General features: G+C 47.7%; 6 protein-coding genes across 6 annotated transcripts; 2 read left to right on the forward strand and 4 right to left on the reverse strand.

Moving 5' to 3' along the window:
- Positions 1 to 394: 394 nt before the first annotated feature.
- Positions 395 to 4,375, reverse strand: F5891DRAFT_1195535 (uncharacterized protein; the record flags this gene model as incomplete). Its single annotated transcript, XM_041368145.1, has 19 exons — positions 395 to 597; positions 648 to 816; positions 872 to 1,042; positions 1,294 to 1,308; positions 1,358 to 1,398; positions 1,451 to 1,523; positions 1,572 to 1,632; positions 1,691 to 1,852; positions 1,915 to 2,549; positions 2,603 to 2,638; positions 2,694 to 2,823; positions 2,880 to 3,111; positions 3,165 to 3,272; positions 3,325 to 3,355; positions 3,402 to 3,788; positions 3,836 to 3,860; positions 3,925 to 3,988; positions 4,038 to 4,169; positions 4,222 to 4,375. The coding sequence occupies 19 exons, from the start codon at positions 4,373 to 4,375 to the stop codon at positions 395 to 397; spliced, it is 2,829 nt and encodes a 942-aa protein (XP_041219696.1).
- A 1,560-nt stretch (positions 4,376 to 5,935) lies between these two features.
- On the reverse strand, positions 5,936 to 7,688 carry F5891DRAFT_1063364 (uncharacterized protein). The gene is made up of 3 exons (XM_041362998.1): positions 6,507 to 7,688; positions 6,322 to 6,373; positions 5,936 to 6,239 (listed from the first exon to the last, which is right to left on the reverse strand). Exons 1-3 carry the CDS (start codon positions 7,615 to 7,617, stop codon positions 6,101 to 6,103), a joined length of 1,302 nt encoding a protein of 433 aa, XP_041219697.1. The 5' UTR covers positions 7,618 to 7,688; the 3' UTR covers positions 5,936 to 6,100.
- A 278-nt stretch (positions 7,689 to 7,966) lies between these two features.
- Positions 7,967 to 9,337, reverse strand: F5891DRAFT_1063366 (uncharacterized protein). Its single transcript, XM_041362999.1, has 2 exons — positions 8,342 to 9,337; positions 7,967 to 8,277 (listed from the first exon to the last, which is right to left on the reverse strand). The coding sequence occupies exons 1-2, from the start codon at positions 9,262 to 9,264 to the stop codon at positions 8,187 to 8,189; spliced, it is 1,014 nt and encodes a 337-aa protein (XP_041219698.1). The 5' UTR covers positions 9,265 to 9,337; the 3' UTR covers positions 7,967 to 8,186.
- Positions 9,338 to 9,377: 40 nt separating this feature from the next.
- On the forward strand, positions 9,378 to 11,409 carry F5891DRAFT_1063369 (endoplasmic reticulum vesicle transporter-domain-containing protein). The gene is made up of 8 exons (XM_041363000.1): positions 9,378 to 9,730; positions 9,792 to 9,862; positions 9,917 to 9,951; positions 10,007 to 10,179; positions 10,229 to 10,291; positions 10,344 to 10,442; positions 10,490 to 10,706; positions 10,756 to 11,409. Exons 1-8 carry the CDS (start codon positions 9,451 to 9,453, stop codon positions 11,303 to 11,305), a joined length of 1,488 nt encoding a protein of 495 aa, XP_041219699.1. The 5' UTR covers positions 9,378 to 9,450; the 3' UTR covers positions 11,306 to 11,409.
- F5891DRAFT_1063372 (Maf Ham1) lies at positions 11,410 to 12,621 on the forward strand. The gene is made up of 7 exons (XM_041363001.1): positions 11,410 to 11,614; positions 11,670 to 11,798; positions 11,861 to 11,888; positions 11,939 to 12,103; positions 12,156 to 12,192; positions 12,249 to 12,360; positions 12,411 to 12,621. Exons 1-7 carry the CDS (start codon positions 11,489 to 11,491, stop codon positions 12,537 to 12,539), a joined length of 726 nt encoding a protein of 241 aa, XP_041219700.1. The 5' UTR covers positions 11,410 to 11,488; the 3' UTR covers positions 12,540 to 12,621.
- Positions 12,622 to 13,041: 420 nt separating this feature from the next.
- F5891DRAFT_1281725 (uncharacterized protein) lies at positions 13,042 to 14,622 on the reverse strand. Its single transcript, XM_041370499.1, has 2 exons — positions 14,586 to 14,622; positions 13,042 to 14,537 (listed from the first exon to the last, which is right to left on the reverse strand). The coding sequence occupies exon 2, from the start codon at positions 14,522 to 14,524 to the stop codon at positions 13,166 to 13,168; it is 1,359 nt and encodes a 452-aa protein (XP_041219701.1). The 5' UTR covers positions 14,525 to 14,537; positions 14,586 to 14,622; the 3' UTR covers positions 13,042 to 13,165.
- Positions 14,623 to 15,740: the final 1,118 nt, after the last annotated feature.

Consider the following 15,740-nt stretch of genomic DNA (forward strand, 5'->3'; position numbering starts at 1 on the left):
TCAGCCGCCTGTATACACAGCTCATAAGAATGCCGTACAGGCAGTATCTGACAATGACCCCTAATGCACTGAATCATATCTGGCAGAATCTTACCGCTATTGTGAAATCAAGTTATTATATGATATTGGGGAAGGCGTGACAATCTTGTCGTCTAGTAAACATAGGCATATAAATTATAATTAAGTATCCGATATCCCGCTCATACTTCTTTGCATCCCATACGCAGATTCCGAACTCGATCTTGATAGGAAAGCCGTCGACGTCATACTCGGAGATCGCAACCGCCGAGTTGGCGTAACGACCTTTAGAAAACTATCCGGGGGGATCCTTTCTGTATGCCATCCTCTAGGAGAGTAGCTGTAGTGCGATTCGGGGGGTGTCACATCTTGTGGATCATGGATTGGAGTCATAGGAGTAAGACATAGGAATGTGGACCATATACGAATACTGCCGTCGTGCCCGCCTACTGGCGAATGCGAAAGGGTCGCCTGCGAGGCTATTGCATGATATACAAGTTAAATCTTGGTCAGGGTCCTTAGGATAGATATGATGAAGAAGATTAGCAGAATCTCGATCCCAAATAAGGATTTCTCCAGCTACACAACATCGTCAGCAGAGGCTGGGAAAAATCAGCGCAAAATCGTACATTTTCCGGCGCAGAGTATGAACTGGTCGTTCTTTCCGCCAAACGTCGATGCAACATATTCAAAGGAGACTGGAGATGAAAATGCGTGACGAAATGTGAGTCTAGCACAATTACGGGAAGCCCGACCCCGGCCCCCGACCAAGTCCATCTTCCAGAGCTGAGGAGGAGACTATAGTTCAGAGCATAAGTGGAAATCATGTCATTTTTCGTCATGAACTACGAACCTGATCCCCAAACGAAAAGAGGAGGTGGGTGTTGTTTCTTGCCAATTTTACGTCGCTTACGTCCTGAAAAAGTGGTACTTGACTTGATGGGTCGCATGTCAGATGTGTTGTCATTGAGATACGAGCAAGTGGTGGCCCACCTTTCACAGAGACGTGTACGTGTATTATACACTGAAATGTTCGTGAGTTGTTATTGATCTTCGTATGGGTGGATTTACTTGCCTATAATGCGCTTTTCCACTCTCGTAGGACGACTGGGATGGAGTCCGTTAGGCGCTTCCCCTATAGGACCGATACCTATTATACGATGACCGTCTGATGTAACGACGATCCGTCGAAGTTGAACACGCCCGCAGTTGTAAGTGTCAAGAACCTTTTCGGATGCTTTGTATTAATTTTGGCTTTGAAAATGTAGTATTTACCTCTCCGTCTTTGTCCTAAGGAATGTCACAATTTATGATCTTGTATGATTTGGACAGGACGTACTAGTTTCACAACTTCACTCCCCTCCACAGATAGGACGGACACTTATGGATCATTATGTTTTGGAAGTGTCATGCAGAGTTCGACATTACTTACTATCTCCAAGAGGCACCCATTGTAAGAACTGGACGATGTGAGGCCGGCGGATTGTTTTCAAGCAAACGCCATCCTGCGATACTGTTTAAGAACGGTGCGGAAATTTCGAATCACAGCTTACTTTTGTCCAAATTTTGATGCCGCGGGGAGACCTAGTCAACACGTGGCCACCACACGTAGACCTATTGATGTAATCAATCATCGTGATGACAAATAACAGCGTCATTAAAATCCGCAGACCAGAGTATTTGCTCTGTAAAGCCTCTCTCATGGTAAAGAACATGGTTATCAGCGGACGGTTCCTTAAGCACATGACGGTCAGGTTCTTCGAATTTTGTTGTGAGACTATTGAGCAAATCTGCACTTACGGCGACCTTGAAGATACATGCTGTTTTATCCCAGCTATGGTCAACGCGCGATGTAAATAAGGATAATTCACAAAAATAAAAGGACGTTTGAATCACCTTGCTGTCGCGAGGTACTTTCCATCCGGAGAAAATTGGAGGTCTCTCACGAGCGCTTGATGAGGCGAGATGTCCTCTGTGCATTCCAAATTCTGCAGCTTCTGAGAGAGAGTAGAGAGACCATAACGTCGAATCACTTTTCCTCTTATGGAAGGGGTGCGGGAAGCAGGGCTTGGATGCAGCATCCAATCGAGAGATTGCGAGCCGTAAGTTCTCGGGTATGACTGCATCGATATAACGGTTCGAACAGCCCTCTTGAAGCGTTCTCGAGCACGAGATCGTCTAGCCTCATCTTGTTCGTCTGCCGTTCCCTCCGAGACAATCGATACCACATCCTCCAGAGAAGAGGGAGATACTATAGAGACGCCGCATGAGGTCGGGGCTGCGCTCTGGACAGGTTCATCATCTGTCGTTCTCTCAGATAATCTGGCAGGAGGGGGTCGCCGAACGTACAAAGGAAGTCCACGGAAACCTGAGTAAAGACGGCGGGTGATCGTCCGTATGGGCGCAGTGATATGTCTGATTGTTTCCAACATGAGGTCCTCTAGCCATATGTGACCTTGATGGTGTATAGATACAAATCGTTCTGATACAATCCAGCATAAGGAAGAAGCCAATCCGATGGACGTAACGGTCTGTCACAATTGGATAAGAACTCGACGTACATAAGAATAAACAATAAACATACTGCGAATATAGTGATCAGGATGGGCGTGACCATATTCTATAGGCCAAAAAATAGTAAGGCACTGTCATGAAAAGTAAGGATTATGACGAACATTACTTATCATGTATGTGACCAATATGAGCCCCACAAAAAAGAACATAACTGCATTGACGAGTAACACAAGAGGTGATCGTCTGATCCATGTCAATACCCACCAGGGTACTCTGTGGTTTGGCGAGCGGCTTGATTTTTCAAGTCATTATAACTCGAGCAAGAGAAAACAATACGAAACGCTCACTGTATGGCCTGCGTCCATGCCAAACCAAGTAGACTGGTCGCTATCGCTGCGACGCTGAAGACTAGCGACGAAAACCAAAATGCATTTACAGATACTGCCAGCTTAGTGTTGGTGTGATCATATGATAGCTGTAAAAGTGTTGCGGTGACACCCGAAAATATCGTACCAAATGTTGCCAGATTAGAAAGATTAGCGGCCGCATATTGTTGTGAAAGCTGAATGGTTGGGACACCTGTATCCACCATTTCAATTGCCAGTGAACACCTGTTATAAAATTGTAATTACCGATATCTATGAACATCGCCAAATTCGATGCTACAACGTCAATATGACTTCCGATTTCCGCTGTAAGTCCGTGCACGTATTGTTGCACAGAAGCAAGCCGAAAATAGCCTACGTGAAAGATTCAGCCCAGTAACTGTGGACGTTGAGTACTTTGTCGTACCTTTATACTCCGTCAGACAGGAAGCCCGATACTGAATTTTGTCAACGTAGTGTCACGGCCAAAAAAGAAGCGCTTACTTCGAGTTCTGCTGCGAAGGCGTGGATGGAACTATTCACCGCATCATCCCTGAACTCAGGGAAATCGTTCAAACTATGCAATAGCATGCGCAGATCTCGCGCAAAACCATCCAATTCCTGGGGAATGGCTTCAGTCGCCAATCCATCTTCCGCTATGAATGCTTGAAATTTGACAGCTTCGGAATGAGCCTTGCCACGTCGATCCACGATGTTTGGATTCACAAGCGTTTCTTTGGACTGACGTGCGATCCTCCGAGGAAATAGATTGGCTGCGTTGTCGCGGAAGATGAACAAAAGTCGGACGAGCCGTTCACGAAGTCTGGATGCAGCGAGTAGCAGTGCTGCCGAGCTGCCCAATTGACGGGCGCCGTTATCAAAATTACGGAGCTGGAAGGACGCGTAAATATAACGATATTTCGCATAAAACTACTGACCTCTTTGTCCAATCTTTCTACGCGCCTTTCGAGGCGGAAGGGGTCAACCATGGTCAGTCAAAAAGCGAGTGGTAGAACGGATAACTCACTTCTCAAAATTCGTGAAGGTCTCTATACCTTCTAAAACGAGTTTTTCTTCCGGGCTAGCCGGATCTTAAAAATGGTTTAAAATGGCGAAAGCCCTCAAAATAGATATTCTCACATTGTTTCTTGTCTGTACTCTGTTGCGGTTTCTCCTCAACTGTCGCAGAGTCGCGAACGACAAGCTCCCTTAGCACTTCGAGAAATTCATGTAGCGTTTCTTTGCGCTTCGAGTCCAAGACAAGCTCAGGATCTATTGTGCGAACAGTAAGCAAGAAAACATGATCTACAGTTTTTAACAGTACCAGGAGGCATAATGAATCCGGAAGAATCTTTGGATCGAGGAGTCTCGTTGAAGAATGACGAATCTAAGTTGGAGTACGTAGTCTTTATAACAGAGATACCTTTAAGGTCCGCATATCCTGAAATGGAATACGGGAATAAACTCCATGCAGCCATGAGGTTGAAAGTTATCCCACAGCGGATGTCCATCATGTCGGGAAAACAAAGTTATAGAACGTTCGCCGAAGGTCCACGAGCAGATACAGCACCGCGGAAGGACCAAAGAAACTGCCGTAAGGGGCCGGATAACACGGCCAGGCGTGAGGCAGTGGTGTTAATGTTTTCCTAGGACAACGGAAACCTATCTTCCCAAATTCTGGTCATTGGAGCCACGACTGGCATATGCCATGAGGTGTGCCGAAGAAGTTCTTGCAAAAATTAACTGTGAAGTAACTTCAGGGACAATGCGGCCGACGGCAAAGCATCACGCCATATGATAAGAACTCAGGAGGGGTGGTGTGGAAAACGATCTATCAGCACTCCGCTTTATTACCCGATTAAACATGATATTCCTAGTCCGAGACCTTGTTCAAAGACTTCAATCTGTTACAAGATATGCAGAGCGATACCCTCATACCTCAGGATAGGATTCACTGGCTGCGGCGCTATCCTTTGACCGATGGCAACTGGGGGGTACCTCTCCTCGTTAATGTGAACTTTCAACGAGTAGTTGATTTATGAAATCGTAATCAGAGGTATCCAAAGTTTCATTTCAAATTCTTACTCAGATAAGCCTCGTCCTTCCGAAGTGTAAACCTTTCAATGTAGCGATGTTGATCAGGCCAGCAACGTTCGTATACGGCCTCGACCAAGGAATTCTCTCGTCGCGTAAACGTCGCTAAGATAGAGTCGTGATAGCCGCGACTTGTCGCGACACATAGTATGACAACAGTATGACAACACACGTCTGAGTGCAGCAACATATTGTCTGTATGACTTGTGGTGCGACCTAGGCCTAACAGTCTTCACAGGGACCGGTGATTACTTGCACCAATGACTGAACGGCTGTATTTCATGGTGCAACGAACGCTTCTCCTGTTCTATGCTGAAAAAAGACTTCTGATAGAGCGCCACGGTGATTTGTGCACGAGGTATCCTCGCTTTGGGAGATAGAAGTCGGTAGAAGTCTCAGGGAGACCTTCTATCGGCGTGACCAGAGAGATAAGGTGCATTAAAGCATTGACGCCTGAGCCTTGCGTTATAAAGTTACTGGATAAACACAAGGCTGCCGCAAGCACCTACCGTGACAAGGTGAGTGGCGGGAACTTGAGAAATTGCCGTACCTTATTTGTTAGTGTGAGAAATATTCCTGAATTGGATGCAACTGGCAAAGTGGTATAAGGCGTTCTAAGGCTTATCTTGGCATGAGGGAGACGATGAGGCAAGAGTGCTAATTTTGTGCGCGACGATTGCCAAGGTACTGCTTGATCATTCTTACATAACGTTATCGGCGCACGTTACCATCATCAAGCGTACGATGAGCGGAAAATGCCCCGGATTTAAATCGTCTCTGTTAGAGGCCGAGGAAACGAAAATATTCTTAGACGAGTCTGCTACACCAACTTGCAGTCAATGTTACATAGGAGCCCATGCACCTCCAATGGTGCTATTCCGGATTTGAAAAAAAATAACTCAACGTTCGACTCCGACGTCTTTACCGTTCACTTCACCCTGAGATCGATAGGATTGCGATTTTGCAAATTGACATTTGAAAACTAGAATCGCTGAGTTCTACGAAGCACATGCATAATCTCATATGAAGTCCAAGTTGTTTTCGGTATAGGAGGTGAAAAGGCACGTCGTATAAGCATCTCACCGCAGCATTAACCACACTGCTTCAATTTACTTCCCCCGGCAAATAGCGATCAGATCCGTCCTGGCCGATCCCAATCCTCGCCTCAAATGTTCGGTGAGCTGAGCCTGTTCCTCACGGCGATCGCGCACTTGGTCATCCAGACGTGAGTAAAGAGTGACGTTGGCTCTATATAATGAACAGGAGGTGTGATCATGATCAGTGACTCCACCCCAAGACAGGGACATGATGTGTTTGAAAAGGCACGCACGTGAGGTTCTCCTTCACGGAGTCAATGATATCTTTAAACTGGTCGACAATTTCTACACGACTGCAGTTAGCACCCATTTGAACAACAAATCAGATGTTGTGTGAACAAGAATTTGACGGAAATTTGATAGGCAGAAAGGGGCAGAAGCAAAAAAAATGCAAAGAAACAGGGAAACAGCCGCGCACCTTCAGAGCCTTGAAGCCACTCTTCCCTTGAGCAGGTAGACCACTTCTCAATGAGGCCCATGTAAGTCTCCACGTCCAGGAACGAATCCATGTTCGCAAACATGCCATCGAGGAAGATTTCCTCCGCGGCACCCGCGCCAGTTTGGCCCGTGGAAGCTGAAGATTGACGAGCCGTATTTTCATCAAGATCAGACTGTAGTTGAGTATGGTCGATGCCGGAGTGGCTAGTGTCGTCAGGACGGCCATCTTCCAATTCGCAGGGAAACTCGTCGATCTTGACCCGTTTGACTCTACGCATATATCCAATCTCGTCAGAGGGTGAGAAACCAGCCTCGTCCTCCTGAGTGCCTTGTATGGTGCGCTTCACCCTGCGCAACACGGGATGCCCACCAACGTTTGTCCTGCGAGCGTCCAGCAGCGCTTCGTCTTCGTCTTCGTTTGCTGTCTCTGGCTCGACGTGTTCATGGATTCTCTCAAGGAGTTGCGCAGGCTGTGACTTGGCTAGGGAAGATTTGTTGGAGCTGAATGTGTGTTCGTCATCGTGCCTGCCATCGTGAATCGACCCGTAGCTAGGGACAGGCGCTGCAATGACACGAGAAGTAGAGATGAGCCCTGAGACACCTGGTGTGGATATATGCGCGTCTTTGAGACCTGAAATGGTCAAATCTCCTCTGTGTGATGCAGATTTTGCCATAGGCGACGTGGGTTGAGCAAAGGATATACCAGGATTGGAAGATGGAACAAAAGGCGAGCCTTTTCCACGGAATGGAGAGCTAGACCTGCCTGGAATGGCCAAGGATTGCATATCAGGGCGATAGATTCCGCTGAAACGCCCAGACGCGCTGGAGAACGACCCGTCTATGGCCGCTGAGTGATCTCCGGAGCCGAGTTTGCCAGTGAGTTTCTTCCCGATAAGCCCGGAAAAGCGAGCCTTTTTTCCTGAGTCTGTTTTTGGTTGCATTGAGTCAAGTTCATCCTGGTTACCGCCAGTACGTTGGGGCTGGCCTAGAGAATTCTGGTTACGGAGCGACATATCAAACGGATGTTCAGTGTCTGCATGGGTAGAAGCACGAGATGCTGAACGAGGAACAAAAGACTGGCGGGCGCTCATGTCTGTTGTGAACTGGAAAAAAAATCTTGATGTTGAAAATGAGAGATTGTTGATGTAACACTCAATGTTATCTTATCAAGTTGCGATTGAGTTGTGATTATCAAGTTTTGGGTTGTTTGGATCGAAAGCTTTTGCCAAACAAACCGCACTTACGCACAAATAATGCCGAGAACGTAACCGATGCTCGCTTCGTCGCCTTGCTACTGTGCATTTAATTCGCTGAGTGGAATATTTAATGATTTTGCCATGTCGCAGTGGAGGCGAGTTCGAGGGAGTAATTACCTGTTATGAAGAGGCTGTATATTCATGTACGGACTCGGGCTCGACCATGATCGATCGTTAATATCAATACAACCACGCTGAAACGACATGGCATTTCAATCAGTCACAGAAGTATTTGGTTTCGTGGCGACCGCGGTGACACGGAAAGGGACAGTCATGATTGCACTGCTAGGTGATTTCTAGAAGGGTCGTTATTGGAATTATATGGTCTCGACCAGAAGATGTTGTGTCTCGAGCATGGTGAATACAACATACGTATGTGTGCTTCACACGAGGCGTGCTCAAATTCAAAGAGAATAAACAACCTCCACTTTCAACCCAACTACCCCTCCCCCTCGTCCATCCCACCCAGGTATTTCAGCGCGGCAAACGGGGCATCTGAGTAGGATCGGTCAAATGATGAATTACAATGGCGTAAAAAGTGCGAAAGATAAATATTGACCTTGGAACAGGGGCTCTGTCCATAGCAATCACCATGTTCCGCTTCACTGTGGATTTGACAGCAGCAAAGAGGCATGCTCCACAGCAAATGTGACCGCAAGGTGTCAGAGTTGCGTTAGTGGGAGGTGAGAAGCAAATGGGACACGTATAAGCGGATAGTAGCTCCGGTGCAGACGATGAGGAAGATGTGGCGTTCAGGGGGAAAGCATGAGGGTCCTGACTAGCTGGTTCGGGTGTGAATGTACCCGTCATCTCTAGGGGAATAGGATCATCGATGACGATTGGGCGCAGTGAAGGCTGAGTTCGACGTGGTGACAATGTGGGGCTGACCAAGACTACGTCGTCTGGAGGAACATTGGTTATTTCGGAGGCTGATTGAGATGTTCCCCTTTGATCCATGATGTCAACTTCAGTTCCTGCATCTGCAGCATCTGAGTAAGCCTGGGATGCTACTGACTCCTGGGTGAGCGGTGGTTGGTCAACCAGTTCCTCGTCCAAGGATGATGATCCTAGCATGAGATCGGGAGCCATGTTCCAACTAGACAGCAGCGAGCTTGATGCGACCTGTGACGAGGTGCTTGCCTCTAAGACATTATTATCTGGGGGATTGGAGAGTAAACTCGGATGTGCTTCATCTTCATGCGGCTGGTGCACGTTGATCTGTTCTTCTCCACCGAAATCAATTCTTCGTCTCTTTCTCCTGTGATGCGAGAGGTCTTCTTCTGCATGATCTGGTAGCAATGTAGTATCTTCGTTTGGTCTTGGCCCGCCACTCTGTGAACGAGACGCCTGTGAGCTACTCCTGGAACTGGTAGCAGAGCGCGGAAGACGGTTTCTGCTAGTAGATGGCGCCGGTAACGGTGTAGACAATGTAGAAGATGTTGTCAGATCGATCGTATCTGAATTTTTGCGTTTTGTCGTCATTGTCGATGATGATAAAGTCGATGAAATCGACGATGATCAGCACTGAGCAAGATGTAATAATAATATGACTAGAGGTATTCGGGGTCCTTATTAATGACACGTCGGTTCGATGCTCTAGCACTTGTTTACAATTACTACTACTATTAACTCCAGCTTGCTCTGCTACTGCAGGGCTCACCGTCATCGATGTCCGGGGAGAATCAACCCTCCATACTAGACCAGCTCGATGCTGTTGTTCCTCTCGCACGTTTCGACGCATTCCCAAAACTTCCTTCAACCTACAAGACCCGCTCAGAATCCCGCGGTTTCTTCACTCTTTTGGTCGCTCTCATCGCAATCCTACTTGTATTAAATGATATTGGAGAGTACATCTGGGGTTGGCCAGATTATGAATTCAGCATAGACTCCCAGGGCCAGTCCCATTTGAATGTGAACGTTGATGTGGTAGTCAATATGCCTTGTCAATGTAAGTCCTTCCACTCCCTTAATCACAGAGCTTCTGCCCCTGAACTAGAACCTTGTCGCAGATCTTAGTGTGGACTTGCGTGATGTAGTTGGCGACCGCTTATTCCTCAGCAATGCGTTCCGTCGGGAGGGTGTACGCTTGATATATCTTCCACAGGGCGAGCATTCATCTAACTCACTTTAACAGACTCATTTCGATATTGGCCAAGCAACAACTCTCAAGTAAGTCATAATTTCTATGAGCGTTTTCACCTCTTACCCTTCAATCGCTACTCAGGGAACATGCCAAGGCTCTTTCTGCTCGCCAGGCAATCTCGCAATCCAGAAAGTCGCGTGGACTCTTCTCTTGGTTCCGCCGCGCTGAATCTGAGTTTCGCCCTACATATAACCACGAGAAGGATGGAAACGCATGTCGTATTTATGGGTCCCTAAAGGTCAAGAAAGTGACTGGTATGTTGACCCTCCATACTTCCCCTTCTCTTATTAATAATATAACCAGCTAATTTACATATTACAACGCTCGGACATGGCTATAATAGTCACATCCATGTGGAACACAATAGTGAGTAGTCGCACTCATGTTCAATGAGTATGGATGCTATAATATTCTCCAGAGATGAACTTGTCCCATGTGATCAGCGAGTTTTCGTTCGGACCATACTTCCCCGATATCTCTCAACCCCTTGACTACTCAGTTGAGATCGCAAAAGACCGTACGTTTTTTCCCTCTCAGTTCGTACTCAGACTCATCGACTAACAGCGTTCATGGTGTACCAATACTTCTTGCATGTGGTTCCAACTACATACATTGCCCCCCGAAGTCGGCCTCTCGAGACAAACCAATACAGCGTTACTCACTACACCCGTAAGCTGGAGCACAATGAAGGAGTCCCCGGTATTTTCTTCAAGTTCGATCTCGACCCAATGGTTATCAGCATCCACCAGCGCACAACCTCGCTGGTACAATTCATAATACGGTAGGGGAATCTTCTTGGTTCATTACTCAAGATTGACATATCCTCGTAGCTGTGTTGGTGTCATTGGTGGTGTTTTCACCTGCGCGCAGTATTTCGTTCGTGTCGCCATTCGCGCAGCGGACGCCGTCTCAGGGGCAGATACCACTCCGGGAATTGTAGCCGCTGAAGCTACTGGTGTGAAGCGAAAATGGGCCGGCGGACAGTTACGTGTACGTTCCACTGCACAAAACTCGACGAATGTCGTCAGACAAGGCCCAGGTTGGGTCGTCGAAGGTTCCTCCTCACCGTACGCATCCTACGCGAACACGCCCGCCTCAGGTGGATTCACTGGCCAAAGTCCATATCCCTATTCACCATATCTATCTGCACCTCCCTTGACTAGCAGTGCGAGTGTCCCACCGACACCAGGAACAGGCGTTGGACTTGGCTTTGGCGGGGCGGCGTTTGGCCCGCCGCCGAGTGGGAGAGGGCATAAGCAGGGGAAGTCAGTTAATATCTCACGAAGTGTTAGCGGAGGACTCAGTTCGCCCTTCGCCGTTCCTTCACCGCTTATGTCCCCGGCTGTGGGCCCACCACCCTCGGGTAAGAAGGATGATTAACGGGATACTTAGTACAGTACTGTCTGCTATTACTGAGAAATCTGGATCGCCCGGAGAGTCAGTTGCCAATAACAGCTCACGTGTGTGAAGAATGAGAGTCAGCAGGCCTAGGTTGTACAATTGCTCACGACCCTTTACATAATAAGCATCATACAACTTGAAGTCAGGCATCTCAGATCAGCTATGGCACCTCAACGCAATGCCGTTCTGCCAACCGCTCTCAAAACACCTGCCGTCCAGAAACTGACTAACAAGCGCGTCATTCTTGCTTCTGCAAGCCCGAGGAGAAAGGAGATACTCCAAACCCTGGTACGAACCCAACCTAGCATTTCTTAAAGTCGACCACTAGATGACATATAGACAGGGCTTAGCACCCGAAATTGTCCCATCGACGTTTGCTGAGGATCTCCCTATCTCTTCCTTCGAGGATATTCACGAATATCCCGTTTCCACTGCGACCCAGAAAGCAGTGGAGGTGTATCAAAGATTACTGGTACGTTCGTTGCTTTCAATTTCACCTATATTTCTACAACTTGTACAAGACAGATGCGCCAGGACGACCCACCAGATCTCGTCATCGGTGGTACGTGCCCTCTGGAAAGCTGCCATCTATGCGACCTAATACTCTATCAGCGGATACCGTCGTCTTCACTCATGCCCTACCATCGACGTCCATTGAGATGGAGACGGGTGTGCGGCAAGAGCTTCTCGAGAAACCATCCTCGAAAGAGGACAACATGCGCATGCTGATGGACCTGAACGGGAGTGTTTGTGAGGTCGTGACGGGCGTTTCACTTGGTATGTGAAAATTCTGATTCTTAGGATTCTTCTGTTCTAATCTCTGATTCAGTATATCCAATCTTGAGCGCTCCTGGATATGAGATCAAGTAGGTTTTTTCTCTTTGAGTATGCCCTATTGACCGAATTGCCGTCACGCACATAGATCTATAGATGAACGGACATTGGTATTCTTCGGGGACAATCCGGACCATCTACTTAAGGCGTATGTCGACAGCGAGGAAGGCCTAGATCGGGCAGGAGGCTTTGCAGTCCAAGTTAGTCTCTCTCGAAGTTGTGCGTAACACGACATTCACGCAGACGACAGGGTCGTGGCAACTTGCTCATTTGCAAGATTGATGGCGACTTTTACAACGTTATGGGTTTTCCTGGGGCGTCATTTTTCAAGCTCCTAGAAATCCTTGTTGAGGAAGACGAAGACTTTCTCGCGATATAAATTCTCGTAAATAGGTAGGATGGTGTACTTCGAGACTCTATAATTGGACAGTAATAGACGACGCGTGGATTTCCCATCTTGATTGCAAGTCTGGAAGCCTCACGAGGAGAACCCATCGAAGGCCATGCGAAGCACATAGCTGGGTGAATCCTTCGTTAATATGAAATGCGCGTGATGACTCGCACTGAAAAACGTTTACATCTAACAAATCCTGCGTCCCTGAAATGCGCATTCACCTTCGATTTGAGTACGCATCTCACATGCGCGAGATTCTGAGTGGATACTTCCTACAAACATAGATGTAAAACTGGTAACAAGTGTAACGAGCGTAGACTCGTGGCCATTTCTTAGACGAAAGCGATTAGAATGTATTCGATGGCATATGTGCTAGATGCCGAGGAGTAGCTTCCCGAGTACTTATGCAGGGCGCCGGGGGGCCGGATCAATCTACGAAGAGGATGCTAGGCGGAATAGACTTTGTTGCTGTTTGATCACGCAGTGGGAAACCTGAAGAGGACATAAGTATGAAACACTCAGTATTGCTAGTGGTCGTCAGCCTAAATGTTGATAATCTTACTACTACATACGTTTCCCTGGAACGGCCCATCATGCATACAAACCACCCCTCACCTCCATACGAAGTCCTTCACCCGTTTCTTGAACCACGCTCTCTCCTCGTGTGTTATATGCTGTCCCCCATGCACATGGAACACCATGAGCGGACGCACACCTTCTAATTCCACATTATCCTCGTCGTTCTTCCCTGGCAAATTATTCTGCTCCGCAGCCCCCTGCCGGCTGGTGATCATCGCCTTCAGTAAAGTCAACGGCACGAAATCGCCGTTGGCTACGAGCTTGAGAGTAGTGACACGGCGCCACAGGGAACAAACATGATCATTGAATGGTGCGCCGAGGAGGTGTAAGATGATCTCTATGCAGGAGGAGTGGCTGTTCGTGATGGTGACTGTATCACCGTCCCACATACGGGCATCGGGTACCCGCCGCGGTTCTTTGCTACCGCACCCGTCCAACTCCAGTGATTTTGATGAGGAAGGTAAGGAAATACTTTGAAGATCATGAACAGAATCGCATTGCTCGATAACGATGGTTTGGCAATCGTCATCAATGGCAGCCAAAGCGTCTATGCTTATGCACAGGATCACTTGCTCTGCCCCTATTTTGACGCCAGCTTTGTTCATGGAGGCCAGACCCGAGTCTGATAATCGCAGGTTGTCGAGGGTGAGGCAAGGTATTCGGCGTGGAACTGCCTCCAACGCTTGACAAAGCGTCACTGCACGTGCGCCATAGATCCGGCCATTGCTACCAGATCCGCATGAAATGGTCATGAACTCAACATGGGTCAAGTTATTCTTCAACCACTGGTGGTCAAGATTGCAAGCTACAATTTTGTCGACACGAAAGATCTTGAGAGCGGGACAGTCAAGTTTCAAACGTGATTTCAAGTCGGTGCAATGATGAATATGTTTCCCATCTGTCAATTGTAAACTCTCGAGCTGGGGCGCATATCCTGTTAGCGTGTCCAAGTGTGGCTGGTGGTGTGCCTCGTAGAAGTTAGCTAGCCTAAGGCTCTTGAGTCGTTGAAAATGCGGTGCAATGTGTTGTAAAATAACACGGATTCCACGTGTGTGACACCACGAGTTGATTATGGTCAAATGGACAGGATAGCTGCCCGATTTCTCCAGCTGTGAGTTTATGCAATGGAGGTCCTGGTCCCCGTGTACGTATACCATCCAAAAGATCCGAGTCCACAGCTCAGGGGCAGAAGACACGATATCTCGCCAACGTTTGCAGACCAATGCCATGGTGTGAGGGAACGGCAGGCCTCCTGCTAGCAGCTGATGCTCCGCTTCAGGAGTTGTCACCATATCATCTTGGACAATGTCTTCCAGAACGGCTTTGAGAATGCCAGACACTGTCTCTGCAGGGAGTGATGAAAAGGAGCACCGTGACATTCTCCTCGCCATTGATTACTAGTGGCTGAAATATTAATGAGATGAGGACTCGTCACTAGAATGATGGACTCACCTCTCCTCAACTGATGGGCAAGACCTATCACTGTAAGGGGCAGAGCAAGAGAAGTTAGGGGTAACACTGGATATTTGATTTTTCAACGTGCCCCAAATAGGTCGCGTGTCGAAGTCGCGCCTTATTTCGTATCTTACTCAATTTTCCTGAGAGGACTATATGGTTTCATACCATTGTTTACAGGTTGCCAGTGGCGTTGCTGCAGAGCGTCGACAACCTATCCATAGACAAGTATGTATGTGTGTAAATTGGACGCCTTCACTGGGCTACTGGTGTGAGCCGTGAGATGTACAAGGCGTCGACTCGTAGTTGCTCATTTTACCTTGGCGCGCTCCTCCGAGTGTGAAGGTTTAAGTCTGAGTGTTTTCTCTTCCGCGTTTTGAGTAAGTGGGAAAAGGACTGCATGACCGTCAACTTTCGGCTCACCTTCAACATTTCTTCAAGGGAGCCACTTGTACTAGGTGCTTCCCCAGCGCCTTGTCGAAAGATATCGGAAGGAGTTCATTTTGTAACTGGGCAAGAGGCGCAAGCTGCGCGTATCGAGTCCCCCGTGGTGCTAGCTGTTCTCAAAGTGCGAGGAGCCGGTCCCAGGAAGATGTATGTATGCCATGTTTATGCTAGTGCAACTAGCGAGAGCACACGCTAGTAAGTTCGAGAACAATACTATATTAAAGATAATCTACCTAGCGACTGATAGGTTAGCATCAGTATGAGTGAGCTGCGAGTAAGAGATATAACATACCTCAGTAAGTTCGAGAACAACACTGAGGTATGCTATGGGACGACGCGAACTAAATACGAGAGACCATGATGTTAGGTAATGATACCGGCGAATGGACGAGCGGATGGTTCGTGTGGTCGAGAAGCAAGAAGGTACAAAGACGGATTGCGTTGCACATGGTGTCGAAGCTGATACTGTCAAGAAGCCTGAAGGTAAATACAAGTCTCAAGGTAAAAGCTGTAAAAGTCGATATACCCTATGCCTTGTCTTCTACAAGCCGTCTATCACTAAAGTGTCAGAACGTTTGCGTGAATCCGCACGGCATAAATCGGTTAATAACTTACCCTTCTTACACACAATTTCTAATTTTCCGACAGCTACTGGCGAAGGTGATAGTCGCAGAAGGAAGGGAGCTGGATTTAGAAGTTGGCGAT

The sequence above is a fragment of the Suillus fuscotomentosus genome, assembly GCF_016647785.1.
Source record: "Suillus fuscotomentosus strain FC203 chromosome Unknown F5891scaffold_84, whole genome shotgun sequence".
Taxonomy (NCBI): domain Eukaryota; kingdom Fungi; phylum Basidiomycota; class Agaricomycetes; order Boletales; family Suillaceae; genus Suillus; species Suillus fuscotomentosus.